Source organism: Euleptes europaea, chromosome 5 (genome assembly GCF_029931775.1).
Source record: "Euleptes europaea isolate rEulEur1 chromosome 5, rEulEur1.hap1, whole genome shotgun sequence".
Classification (NCBI taxonomy): domain Eukaryota; kingdom Metazoa; phylum Chordata; class Lepidosauria; order Squamata; family Sphaerodactylidae; genus Euleptes; species Euleptes europaea.
This window is the reverse complement of record NC_079316.1, coordinates 96,637,846-96,652,689: the sequence shown is the minus strand read 5'-3', so window position 1 is coordinate 96,652,689 and position 14,844 is coordinate 96,637,846. Positions and strand designations below refer to the sequence as shown.

At 42.2% G+C, this 14,844-nt stretch overlaps 1 protein-coding gene across 2 annotated transcripts in view; it reads left to right on the top strand.

Annotated features, from left to right (window-relative positions):
* ARID5B (AT-rich interaction domain 5B) overlaps nt 1-14,844 on the top strand; it is a 237,803-nt gene that overhangs the window by 190,076 nt on the left and 32,883 nt on the right. For both annotated transcript variants that reach the window (XM_056850125.1, XM_056850124.1), the window contains exon 8: nt 13,165-13,262. In XM_056850125.1, coding sequence (XP_056706103.1) covers nt 13,165-13,262 — 98 coding nt within the window. The remainder of the gene's footprint in view (nt 1-13,164; nt 13,263-14,844) is intronic.

Genomic DNA, 14,844 nt, shown 5'->3' with positions numbered 1-14,844 from the left:
TCGTCCACTGCTTCAGTTCTTACGAAAACTCCTAAATGCCCCTCGATGTGTTGCTGGCGTTACTCTTCGTTCCGAGTTTGGCCAAATGTCACTTGAAGCTAGGGCGTGGTTGGCCGCCTTTAAACTACACCTTAAACTGTGCTTTAGCACTGAGGGGTTCCTAGCTTCTCTGAAGCATGACCCTTTTAAATCCTCATGGCAAAAAATCTTAGATGAGAAACTGTCATTGTTGGGCTTCTCGCAGGATATGTTATTAGATCTTGGGGAAACTGAAGCTTTTACCAAAATTAAAAAGCGCATTAAAGAGCTCAATTATAACAGCACTACTTTTCGTGCTCGTCGCGTCTGTTCATCCCAGTTCTTCGGAATACCTCCTCCACGTGGTCTGCCTGCCTATACATATTATCTGACAACTCCTCGTCTCTGTAGAGCTTTTTGCTTGGCTAGATTGAATGCTAACACTTCTATGGTAATGCAGGGCAGAATCCTGAATATACCATACTCAGACAGGATCTGCCCTTGCTCTTCTGGCTCTATCGACGCATTAGCCCATGCCCTTTTGGAATGCCGCTTTTACGAGGCACTTCGATCGCACTATATTTCCCCCCTTTTAATATACAAATCCAATGCCTCTGTGACTGACATAATGCCTTTTTTACTAAGCGATAGGTACCGTATATACCCATGTATAAGCCGACCCGCGTATAAGCCAAGGTGCCTAATTTCTCCCCAAAAATGGGGGAAAATTAGGCACCCGCGTATAAGCCGAGGATCGGCTTAGAACCCCTCCCCCCCCCAGCAGGCTTACCTTAGATCCAGGCCTGGCGAAGGCGGTGGCGGGCCCCCCCGCAGGAGGCTCCCCCAGGCCGGTCCTGGGTGGAGGGAGCAGCGGCGGTGCGGCCTTCCGGCGGCCGCAGGAGGCTCCCCCAGGCCCGTCCTGGGCGGAGGGAGCCGGGCACGCCCGGCAACAGCGGCGGCGTGGCCTTCCTGCCGCTGCAGGAGGCTCCCCCAGGCCCGTCCTGGGCGGAGGGAGCCGGGCGCGCCCGGCAGCAGCAGCGGCGCAGCCTTCCAGCGGCTGCAGGAGGCTCCCCCAGGCCTGTCCTGGGCAAAGGGAGCCGGGCGTGCCCGGCGGCGGCGCGGCCTTCCTGCGACTGCAGGAGGCCCTCACAGGGCGCTCCTGGCCGGGGGAAGCCGCGCCAAGTTCCCCCCTCCCTCCTCCCCCTCCCCCCTCTACCGTATTGACCCGCGTATAAGCCGAGGCCGGCTTTTTCAGCCCTTTTTTTGGGCTGAAAAACTCGGCTTATACGCGAGTATATACGGTACCCCAAGGCTACATTGTCAGTGGCAAGATTTGTTTCAATCCTTATATCCCTCCAACACTAGATTTATGCTGCTCAAGATCAATTGATCAAGGAGCTTCTAAGGGATAAAAGGAAAGGAAAAGGAAAGCAGACTAGTTGATCTAAACCATGGTTTGCCTGCTATATGTTTGGACACTCATAGCATGGTTTGGCTTGACATAATTGAGTGGCTGTGAGATCAAATTCAAATTTGTTTGTTGGACTAATATAATATTTTCCCACTGTTTTAATTGTAATTAAAGGACATTCTAACGTTTGCACGATATCACTAGACCAATATAGCAATTCAATGCTCTACTGCTAGCTTCAGATGACAGCTGCAAGCACTGAATTGCAAAAAGGGCAGGACAAAGTGGCATGGTTTGAAATGGGCAGAGAACTTCAGATACAACTCATAAATGGATTTAAATATGCTTTCTGAAACCTTCATCCTCATGTCATTCCACAAGGAATTGGGCCAGCAGTGGATAACAACAAGTTTACAACAACAATGTAAAGGGGCCTTTGATTAAGATCTCATATTAGTATGTGGTATTTGGAAATTATTTCTAATGTCTAGATTTTATTTTGATCTTCTTTGTTGCTGCTTACTTTCACTTAAGGACCAAAATCTTCTATGGTATCACTTTTACCAAGGCCTTCAGTATGTTGGAAAGCTATTTGGAAATATTTGGATTTTAGAACAATTTACAAGGCAGGGTGCTATTTGGATTTTAGAACAATTTACAAGGCAGGGTGCTGGCCAAAGAATTCTAATTAAACTTAAAGGTGAAGGTAGTCCCCTTTGCCAGCACCGGGTCATCACTGACCTATGGGATGGTGTCACATAATGATGTTTACTAGGCATACATCATGATGTTTACGGGGTGGTTTGCCATTGCCTTTCCCAGTCGTCTACACATTACCCCCAGCAAACTGGATACTCATTTTACCGACCTCCAAAGGATGGAAGTCTGAGTCAACCTTGAGCTTGTTAGAATCATAGAATCATAGAGTTGGAAGGGACCACCAGGGTCATCTAGTCCAACCCCCTGCACAATGCCTGAAACAGACTTCTTTTGGGGTCAAACTCAGGTCGTGAGCAGAGCTTTTGACTGCAGTACTGCACCTTATGACTCTGTGGCACAGGGCTCCCTAGTTAAATTTAGGGAGACTAAATAATTTCTATTATCCAGTCAGTAATTCCTTTCATATAATAACATGAATGTGTGAAACTTGTGTTGTCTCATCAAAGGCAGTGGTCCATGATGACTGATTTTTGCCCCAGGCAATAATAGTTGTCCAACTCTGGGAGCTGAGAAACAGTAAGCCCATCCCTGGTTTGGTTGCTGCCAATCAAGTATTGACTATCACTTAATTTGCAAATGCGAACTCACCGTTCAAATGAATGAATGCATTACAGACTTGAAAGACAGCAAAACCAAAGGCAATTTTTGTTTTGTTGTCTTCAGTTGGACATCTTGTTCTTCAAACATTAAATATGACACACACGGAAAATCTAAGTGTAGACAACCCCTTTCTGATTATTCAAAATAAATAGCTTGTTTCCCTTTGAGGCAATATTAAATCAGCATTCTGAAAGGAATAGTGCTGGAGGTATTTCCCCCCCCCCCCTTCATGTTGGATTCAAAACAAGGATTCTGAGTGTCATTCATAATTTAAAATCAAGGGATATCTACTCTGGAACCTTTTCCAAAGATATTCTGATTACGTTCAAAGTCATTTTGTAATTTGCATTGACTGTGGTGTTCTTCTGTATTTCAGACACCAGCTCATTGCATGATCTTTATTACATACCATTAGCTCAGCTCCACTTTTCAACTCAGCAGGTAGTTGTTCTTCAGTGGGGTGCAAAGTTATACCTTCAAGTTGTAAGTTTGTACATAGCTTTGAGGAAGAGCTTGAATGCAAGAACTGCCTTGCTGGACCAAGTTCCATCTAGTCCAGTATTCTGTTTCTCTAAAGCAGCCTGTCAAATATCTCTGGAAGATCAAAAGCGGAGCACGAAGAAGATGTGTTCTGCCAGTGTGTGTCCCTAGCATCTGATATAATCTCTGAACACGGAGCTTTAGTTTATTACACAAAATGCTGTGTAATAAATTTTGCCATCTTGATTAGCATGAATGGGCCTGGCTTTATTATTTTACCCAACGGATGAACTAGTAGTGAGGGGCTTGATAAAAAAAACAACAACGTATGAATGCCCTGACCTGGATAGCCCAGGCTAGTGTGTTCTCCTCAGATCTCAGAAGCTAAGCAAGGTCTGCCCTGGCTAGTATTTGGAAGGGAGACCTCCGAGGAATACCAGGTGGTGACACGGAGGCAGGCAATGGCAAACCACCTCTGAACGTCTCTTGCCTTGAAAACCCCAGCAGGGGTCGCTATAAGTCAGCTGTGACTTGCCGGCAAAAAAAAAAGTGCTTTAATGACTGGGATGTATTTCTAAATGACCTGGAAATCTCTGTTCCTTGTCTTTGGAATGTGTAACTGATTGAGCTGATCAAGCAAGTGGTAGGGGCAGAGAAATTGTCTGTAGCAAGTTTGAAGAAAGGACAGCAGAGAGATTTGAGAAGGAATTGGCCAGAATGGAAGTAGCTCGGCCTTTGGGGATGTCAAGATCCAAATTGTTACCTAGTGCAGTGGTTGGCAAACTGCGGCTCGTGAGCCGCATGTGGCTCTTTGGCCCCTTGAGTGCGGCTCTGGAAACCCAAACGTTTCTGAGGAGGAGGAAGAGGCGCGCCCCCCCCCACCAAAAGTCGACCACGAAACCTCTCCTCACCACCCCATTTCGGGTTTATTCCCCCCCCATGAGAGGGGCGGTGTCTGAGGTAAAGCGCCCTCTTCCCCCTCCTCCCCCCTTTCCCTCCCCTCACAGCGCGGCCGGGTTTTGCATGCAGCGCTTGAGGGCCAGCGGCGCTAAGGCGGGTGGCGGCAGCCAATCAGTGGGCGGGATTTTTCGCGCTGGTTTTGGCTGGCGGAGGAGGCTAAGGCCGAGGCGCTGAGGAGGGGCGGGCGGACGGCAGGACGGCCGGGGAGGAAAGGAAGGAAGGAGCCCAGGTGGCGGCGGCGAGGAGGAGGAGGTCGGGGCCCCGGGGGGGAGCCATGTTTGATTCATGCACATTTTCCCCATCCAGATTCTCAAAACTCTGCATGGGGGGTTATTGGGGGGTTATTGGTCATTTATGAATGGGAGGTTTTGCCTTGGATTTGCCACTCAGATGCACATTTTCGCCATCCAGATTCTCAAAACTCAACAATAAGCCCCCCTGCAGAGTTTTGAGAATGCAGATGGGGAAAATGTACAGTGTTTGTCAGTCATTGTCATGATTTAATTTTATGGATACCTTACTTACAATTTAATTTTTATCAATAAATAAGATCACTATTAAGTATGATATCAAGTTTTATTTAGTGTACCTATAGTTTAATTAAGACTTAAAACTTTAATTAAAGTTTATTAAGTTAATAAACAATGTACCTACCTATATAGTTTAAGTTTAAGAAATTTGGCTCTCAAAAGAAATCTCAGTCATTGTACTGTTGATATTTGGCTCTGTTGACTAATGAGTTTGCCGACCACTGACCTAGTGGGATCTGTTGTAAGATCAGTTGTTGTGTGCAGCTGGCTGTAGCAGTTGTTGTTGGCACCATGCTGAGCTTATATATCCGTAGACAAAACAAATTACAAATACATTATCAGGTTCTAGTGCATTTTCATCCAATGGAAAATAAGCCATTCCTTGCTTGCCCCTCAAGTGCTCAGTGTTTGGGAAAGTGGGGAGTACTTCACAATGCAAATGCACAGTAGTGTAACTATTTGGTTGCTTCCAATCTGTTGGGTTTTTGGGGTGGGGGGCATGCAAAGTCAGTGGTCCTGACATCCACAGGCCTCAAAAGGGACTGTGCAGGTTGCTTCTGTGCTACTCCTGGCTAGTGTGACACAGCTGAATAGAGCAGTTGCTGCCCCAAACCTTGTGCTTGTTGGTACCTTACTTTACTGCCCCTTCATCCCAAAAAGCGGCCTTTTGCGAAGCTGGGTTCTGCACGTGCCCTTAAGCAGCCTCAGAATAGGAACAGGGTATAGAGATCACATCACTAGGCAAATGAGACCTTTCAAAGTTTCAAGTAACTTTGAAAAATAATTTCCCCTCTTTTATTATAAAAATAAGAACCCAGTTTATTTTTTGCAAACTGATGCTTCCGTGGCCATTTTTTTCCTGTGTATGTATTCAAAGCTTTTCGCATCCGCTATCTTAATATTCCTCTAAGGTATTAATTATCCCTTTGTTGCAGAGGAAGAGCTGAGGCTGATAAGCCATGGCTTGCCAAAGGCTATAAAATGATTTCAAGGCTGAAATCTGAACCAAGGGCTTCTCTGCTCACAGTCTGAACACATTAGACCGGTTCTTATTAGTTCTGAATAATGTGTTTAAGACTGGGGAGTCCCAGCAACTGAAATGAAGTTTATGGTTATTTGGTAGTCTATTGTATAGCTAATAATATAAACCCATTTATTTATGAGTAGGGCATCTTGAACTTACAAGCACGTAAATGCGTGTGCAAAGATGACCGTAGAAACTTTATATACAGTACAAAAAAGAGTTTGTATTTAGCATAGATGATATAAATACAATGGTTTAGATTATGCTGGGGATTCTTTCTTAATTTGTTTGTTTAAAACATTTTTTATGCTGCCTTTCCAACCAATCAGGATTTACAAGGCAGCAAACATTTAAACATTTAAACAATTAAAAATACAGTTAAAATTATAAAAACCAATTTAAAACACATAAACACACAAAACTAGAAGAAGGGCAAATACTGTTATGGAGGTATTTTTATGCCGCCTTTCCACCCAATCAGGTTCCACAAGGTGGCAAACATAAAATCATTCAAACACTTAAACAATAAAAAATACAGTTAAAATTACAAAAACCAATTAAAAACACATAAACACACCACACTAGAAGAAGGGCCAATACCATAGGGGATATGCCAGAAGGGAAAAAAAGGTCTTCGCCTGCTGGTGAAAGACACCAATAGAGGGAGACAAACAAATCTCCCAGGGGAGGGAGTTCCAAAGTTTTGGTGTCACGACAGAGAAGGCCCTTTCTCAGGTCGCCGCCCATCTAGCATCAGTTGGCAGGGGCAACTGAAGCAGGGCCTGCAAGGATGAGTGGAGTGAGCGGGTAGGTTCATATGGGAGAAGTCGGTCCCTAAGGTATATAGGTCACAGGCTGTACTAGTCATTAAAGGTCAATACCAGCACCTTGAACTGAGCCAGGAAGCAGTTTGGAAGCCAGTGTAGGTGGAAGAAGACTTCAATTATATGTCTCTGCAACCCACTCCAGTCAAAACTCTGGCCACAGCATTCTTTATCAACTGTAGCTTCCAGACAGCCTTCAAGGGTGCATTGCAATAATCTAATCTAGATGTTACCAAGGCATGCACCACAGTAGCAAGATCTTTTCTGCCCAGGAAGTGCACAAGCTCAAACTACTGAAAGGCACCCCTGGCTCCACTGCCACCTGATTATTCAACAGGAGGAACGGTTGCAGAGCACCCCCAAGCTACAAACCTACTCCTTTAGGGGGAGTGCAACCCCATCCAGGATAACCCATTTCCCTGGTCAGACCATCTCCCCACCAGTAGCACCTCAGTGTTGTCAGGATTAAGTTTCAGCTTGTTAGCCCTCATCCATTCCAAAATTTCCTTCAGGCACCTGTTAACAGTTTCTATAGCCTCCCTGGGACCTCTCCCAGTGTTGAAAATCATTTGTGGAATGTTTCCATCAGCGAAGCTTGACTTTCTCTCCTTCCCCCTTCCAATGAACAATAATTTTTAAATAAAAATAAGAAAAGTAAGGCCAGTGTTAAACAGTCCTACTACTCATCCATTTCACAGAGGTGCCACTTTATTTGTTTAAATCAACTGCTTACATAACTGGTATTTGGAATCATTTATATATAGGTCTGTACTTAGAGATTGAGGTAATAGACCCTCTGTTGTAATATCGCATGGCTCCAAATAAACTATATTTTTTCTCTTTGATTTAAATTTGACATGAAGAAGCCCATTCAAGAAAAGCAGAGGTTAAAAATAACCTAGTAAGTAAGAATTTAGCTAGTTCTTTAATATAATAAATCCCAACCTGTTTCAGAAGTACTAGGAAATCGAAACCAAAATTAAAGCAGTCTAGAGCCCACTCTATTCTGTCATTTTCCATGGAGAGACTGGAGCTCCATGCTAGTCAGGATTGTTATTAATAGTCATGAACCTCCAAATAAATGTTTAAATTATAAACATAAAATATTATTATAGCCTTAGCAGACACAGAGAGAGTAAAATGAATGATCTTGACTAGAAGTTCCTATACCAAACAGTTTTGCAATGTGCTTGCACTATTAACACCAAGCAGACTGCTTCAGTTTTGGCTAGTCAAGAAAAATACAGGGAGGATTCCCCAATGCACTTTTAATATTTTGTCAGCACACACTTAAGTTAGGTTTTAGCACCCCTGGTGACCTCAGTTCAGTCACAGGTAACGAGGGGGTGGAGGCCTATAATGAGTTTCTTCTGTTATGGTACACTACCGAAAGGCAGAAAATTGGTTTAGCATTCCTTAGGTTTGAGCCTTTGGAGCAAAGAATGCACTTCAAATGTTTTTATAAGATCAGTTAGAATGGGGAGTAGATGACCGTTTTATCCATGTGAAAGCTACAATAGTCCAAAGCATATTTGGCTCTACTTTCCAGTGCGATAGTAACAGTTGTATAGACAAGGTTTGCACAACCTGTGACCCATCAAGCCTAATGCAGTCCAAGCACTGTCATAAATATGGCTTCCTAGTGCTTGGCTATCCTTATTTTTACTCTCTCAGACAGGGAGAAAAATGTAGGTTTATTGAGCTGCTTTTGGGCCACTGCACATGTCTTGCTGAGTTATAAGTGAGATAGGCCTGGCGTAGTATATAACATAGTTGAACATAAGGTGGTCCACCCCTTATCATTTTAGCATCTTCCTCAGTAAGAAGAGATGGGAAGAGGCAGATTTTTGATATCTGTTTTATGGGTATTTTTAGACTGCTAATGGTTGTTATATGCTGTTTTTAAGCCCATAGCTTGTTTTAAATGTTGATAATGCCATAAGACCATAAAAGCAAAATAAATTATTTTTATCTGTAAGCTTCCATGAGCTAAATACATAGCATGAGTGGGACTTTTGAAAATCAGGGTAGATTGGATAATGAAAATGGCTACAGGGATTTGTGAGTTTTCCAGAAGTTGGTGCTTTGTTCACAACCTCTTAGAAGATGATGTCAGGCTTAAGTGCTTGTTTTTGAAGTTAAATAAAACATAGTGTCAAGACTCCCAGGAACGGTGGGTATTTCAGCACCACGTCAGCATAACTTAGCACAGTCACTTCAGTAAATAAGTGAAACTGGTCTATTGATTGCAGAGCAAGTGTGACTGCCAAAAACAACTTGAATTTGGATTAGAAAATGAATGTTCTATTAAACATTTCCACACCTTAAAAATTAATGTTAACAGATAGGGAAGAAGGACATCTAAAGTGTATATTTATCTTGGAGTGATTCAGTTTTAATTGACAAAGTGCAGCCCATTTTTACCTTACTCTTCAAAATTATAATAACACTTGGTGCAGAACCCAAAATGCAGAGCTCTGATTTGTTTTATGGCATTTTATTTCTTTGACGATATGGGCTTGAACTAACACTCTTCCACAACTATCTCAAGAACTATTTTGACCCTCAAGGATCCTCAAACACACACAGTGCCATCCTAAGCTGAGTTGTACCCATCTAAATCCACTGAAGTGGCTTAGAAGAGTGTAACTCTGCTTGGGGTTGTTCTGCAGTGTTGTTTCCCCCCGACTTTCCTGGATGATGTCTGCTCTACCCTGAAGATCTGAGGAGCGTTAGTTTGTTTGGTGTGTGTTTTTTTTAAAGATCCCAGGAGTCAAACTCTGCTCTGATTAGACCTCAGCTAGAGTACTGTGTTCAGTTTTGGGCATCACAATTTAAGAAAGATGTAGACAAGCTGGAACGTGTCCAGAGGAGGGCAACAAAGATGGTGAGGGACTGGAGACCAAGTCCTATGAGGAAAGGTTGAAGGAGCTGGGTATGTTTAGCCTGAAGAGGAGAAGACTGAGAGGGGATATGATAACCATGGTCAAGTACTTGAAGGGCTGTCATGTGCCCGGCCGTATATGCTGAGGGAAAAGCGTTAGCCTGACTGTATTTGTGAGGAGATTATTTTCCCTCTCCTCCAGTCCCACACCAGTATTTACCTCAGAGAGAAATATGACACAAGAGGCTTTTTAACTTAAACAGACAAAACAGGGAAGTTATGACGCACCCCCATTTCAACCACTTCAATATCCCACTCACTCAGCCCGACTGTATATGCTGAGGGAAAAGCGTTGGCCTGAGTATATTTGTGAGGAGATTATTTTCCTTTTCCTACAGTCCCACACCAGTATTTACCTCAGTGAGAAATAGGAGACAAGAGGCTTTTTAATTTAAACAGACAAAACAGGGAAGTTTATTGAACAGAACTCAGAGATTGGTTTTCAAGAAAAGACAGAAATTGGAGGGAAAACTCGAGTCAGATTTATATACGCAAGATTACTTCAGAGAAATAGCTTAGATGTTTTCTTCACTCAAGTTCCTTTCGTTCTTAGTTTCAAGCTTACTCAGATTCCGTTTCGAGCTTAGTTCTATCCCTCAGAACTATTATTCAGACGCAGACTCTCAGACTCTGTCCCCAGCCTAGCTCTCTCAGGGCGAAAACGCATGGTCGCTTTATCCTCCTTTAATCCCTGTTTTAGCCAGGATCGAATGCACATTAGGTGAAACGCATGCGTTCAATCCCGGCTGAATCCTGGCTGAAACGGATTAAAGGAGGATAAAGCAACTATGCGTTTTCACCCTCAGACTACCCCACCTCAGTGGCTGTAATCCACAGAGTACAGTCTGGCTGCCGCTAAGTTTCGCTACCAAGCTCAGCATCTATCACAGCCTTCCCTGGCTGGTTCCAATCTTAGGACTCCTTTCACAACCTCCTCTCAGGCTGGTTCCTAAGCTTCCAATCTATCACAGCCTTCTCTAAGGCTGGGTCCCAAGCTTCGAATACTTTCACAAGAGGATGGTGCCGAGTTGTTTTCTGTTGCCCAAGAAGGTCAGACCAGAACCAACGGGTTGAAATTAAATCAAAAGAGTTTCCGTCTAGACATTAAGAAGAATTTTCTAACAGTTAGAGTGGTTCCTCAGTGGAACAGGCTTCCTTGGGAGGTGGTAAGCTCTCCTTCACTGGAGGTTTTTAAGAAGAGGTTAGATGGCCATCTGTCAGCAATGTTGATTCTATGACCTTAGGCAGATGATGAGAGGGAGGGCATCTTGGCCATCTTCTGGTCACTGGGTGTGTGTGGGGGGAGGGAGGTAATTGTCAATTTCCTGCATTGTGCAGGGGGTTGGACTAGATGACCCTGGTGGTCCCTTCCAACTCTATGATTCTAAACCACTGTGAGAAGCCTGCACCCATAATATAAGCTGAACTTCTGTGGCCTGGCTGTGGTGATGTATTGGTGGGGGAGAAGCACAGTACACTGTTCTCCACCTCTTTTGAAAGTGGTGTGTTCCATGGGCTGGTAGATTGGCCGTGCATTCCTAGCTGAAGTTACTCCAGTCTGTAAAGCAATTGATTTCAGTTGTTTTAGACCGGAGTAATTCTGCATAGACCGGAGTAATTCTGCTTTGCTGGTAGAGAATTTTGTCTGCAAGGAATATTCTGTGCATACAATATCCTGACAATACATGGATGAAGGATCATTGGCTCATAGTGTGTAAATGTAATGTATATGTTAATTTACTTAAATGGAAAAAAAACCCAAAGTTTAGAAGTCAATTGTAAGTGTATATTCAATTTTCTCATATACGAGACAGATCTCGCAAAGTTTTAGGCATTTCAAACTACTGATGAACAAATAGGCATTTTGATTTAATCAGCTGCTAGAAGTAGGCGGTGGTTGTGTCTAATGAGAACAAAACAAAGATAAGCTTCAAGGATGTTTCTCTGAAATTATTACATTACCAACTAACATGTCTTTTTGCTTTTGAGGCATGCTTTCTGCAAAGGAAGCATTTTATCTTTATGCAGAGTAGGAAAAGCAACATTTACCCTATAATATTTAACCACTCCACTCTCCTCTTTTTTTAGATAAAATTACAGGCCCCAGATTGCAAGTTTTGATATTTGTTTTCGTTTGATTGCTGCCTTTGGCTCCTTGGTGAATTCCTCTGGCAAGCGCTCTGGGTAACTGTAAAGAAACCTGTGGGTTTGAATATATTGTGCCACAGTACCATCTTGAATTATGTAGTAATGCCTCTTTCTGGGGACTGAGCACTCCATCTTTTCCAGTGCTTCCAGATTATTTAAAATTCTTAACTATTCCAACCTTTTGAAGACTTCTTCTTGGCCAGACATAATGCTTTACCCCTCAGTGAATTATTTGGCAGATTCCCAGATACTCCAGTTGAACAGAGAGTCTTTCCATGTGGAAAGGCAAAGACAGAAACACCCATTTTTTATTCAGTTGTGATTCATACTCTCCTCCTATAAGATCTTCTTTTATTACTCCATTGATTTTTTATTACTCCATAAACTTTTTCCAGTATGTTCACACGATTATCATTTAATATATTTGCTGTCTGGTAAAGATCAGGCTGTTACCTTATCCGTAGTTCATTGTTTAACGGCTGCCTTGAAGATGCATCCAAATATATAATCAACTTACACCTAAATGCTCATTTGCATACAGGCACTCATTTTGCACTGGATCTGACACAGCATTCCACAAAAATTACTCAATTTCTCTAGCAATTGTCTCCATCACTACTCAGCAATTTTCCACTAACTGTACCCCTCCTCTCCACTATGAACTGCATGCAGAAAAGGGTTAACTATTCCTTATTTATCTTCCTATTTTTCAATATTGGAAGTTATATGAAACAGCAGTGGCATTCAGAACCATTCTGTTGCCAGATCTTCTGTATGTTACTTGTATTGGATTCTAATGGTTGCCCCAGTGAATCTCTCCCCACCCCACCCCCAAACCGCCGTAGTATGTCACTTAATACTTTACAAGTTGTTTATTTTCTTCCATTTGGCCAAGTATAGAATATAGCTTAAATATTAACATCGGAGAGTGTTTAGATTTCATTACCATTTGATCTATATATTTTACTGAGACAGGCGGATGAAAATAAACATCTTGTAACATACAGAGTTACAGCCTATGTTTTTGTGTGGCTTTAGGGGAGCCTGTGATGGGTTAAGGGTTTGCAGTGGATTCGTTTTTCACTAACTCCGTTAAAATAACTATGTAGTCATTATTTGTGCTTAGTTTGAGATTCATTTTCATAATTTACCAAGGGATTTGTCTGCATATATTTTGATGGTTAATGGCCCTCAAGTGATTGAAGTTCCTTTTCAAGAAATTGCATGCACAAATAGCAAAATGGGTTGATAATGAGCCAGTGGTAAAACCCAGTTGTACCCCCCAAAAAAGAGAATTATGGGAAACAAATCTGTAAAATGTCATATTTTGCTGAAAGAACTGTAGCTACATGTACAACCCATTATACAAGAGCTTTAGCTGGACTTGTAGTACATGCTGTTCTAAATGTGCCATACGTATGTTTGTTGCTGTGATCTCAAATGCTGTGAGAGAGGAGGAAATCTGTAAAGATGTAAGATTAAATTTTCCATTGCCATTTTTGCAGATAACAGCCCGTCGACAATGGAAACATATTTATGATGAATTAGGTGGTAACCCTGGAAGCACAAGTGCAGCCACATGTACTCGTAGACATTATGAAAGGTAAGATAACAAATATTGAAATGCTTGTTTAATAAAGGGGGAAATTAATTTGGAGAACCTTCAAAGCCTTTTGTAAAGACTTGGGTGGGAGTGGTGTGGGAGAAGGAGGCCTCTTACAAAGGAATAGTAAATATTCCATCACCAGCCTGGCCCTATAATATACTGTAATTTAAACCTGAGTTTGTGTGTCTCCGGTGGCAAAGCAAACAAATCTGATGTCTGATTCCTTTCTGTTTCATACCTTTATTTTACTCACGTTTCTCATACAGAAGCTATCAGAAATGAACAAAATGGACAATAGCTTGAGGAAATCATAATCGTGAATTGGCTTGACGGTTTGTTTTTTTAAAAAACCCGTTCCAGAACTATGCAAAGCAATCTGTGACCATCTTCAACTTAGGAGGGTGTTCTTCCCATTATAAGTCACAGAAAATAACATTTCTTTTTCCCTGTTCCTTTAATGTTCTCTCCTTTCCTTCCTGCAGCTGACAACCATTTATCTTTCTAAAGTGCAACAGACTTGCTGTTTTATAAGCATTGATTTTGTAACCTTTTCTGAGTTAATAATAGTTCCCAAAGCTTTGGTATCCAGAGTACATCAGACAACACAATATCATTGTGATGCTTCCTTAGAAGAATGTTGAGAAAAATGTGGGCCATTAATAAAATATGTGTGCTTTCAAGCTCTGAAATAAGCAATGTGATCTCATGCTCCAGATCGCTAACTAGCTGCCTTTAGGGGCCAAGAAAGTGTTTTGTTTATCACCATCTACGAGCATGGCATGTTGTTTTTTTATTAGACATACAGTGCATGTATGCTTTATTTGAAGGATGAGCTATTAGCCATACCGATAAATGTGACAATTGCAAACCTTAAATCCCAGCGTGAAAAGCAGAATATCAAGAACATTTGGTCAACAATGGGTTGCTTGATTACATTAATAAAGTGAAAACAGATGCCATTCCCATCATTTATTTTTATTTATTTAACATCATTTATATCCTGCCTTTCTGGCCTCACGAGGGCCACCAAGGTGGGTAACAAATTTAAAGCACACTTGATAAAATCACATTTGAAAACCATTAAAGCCAACCAAACAACATCATTAAAACATTTTAAAATCAGAACTGAAAAAACACACAATGACATAAAAACAACAATATCTGAAGAAGTGAGCTGTGGCTCACGAAAGCTCATACCCTACCAGAAAATATTTTTGTTAGTCTTTAAGGTGCTACTGAACAATCATGCTGTAGCCAAAAAATGGAAGCCTGGGTAAAGCCATGTAGATGAAAGGATCCAATGCAGACAGGAATGGACTCTGTTTTCGGCAGCTCCTATTGCAGTCCAGCAGCCCAGGGGTGCAGTTTAAGAAGAAAGTTAGTTACTTGGTCCCATTGTAATTAATGGATTTTAAGTACACAGATGGCTGCTTAAGTCCCATTGATCTCTGTGGGACTTTGGCTCTATCCGTTGTAGTTGAACTCAGCAAGAGGGAGGGGGGAAAGCATTCACTAACTCACCTGTAGACCCCTGCAATGGTGTGGGAGAGGCCGCGTTGTTTGCAGTTTTATTTTTCTC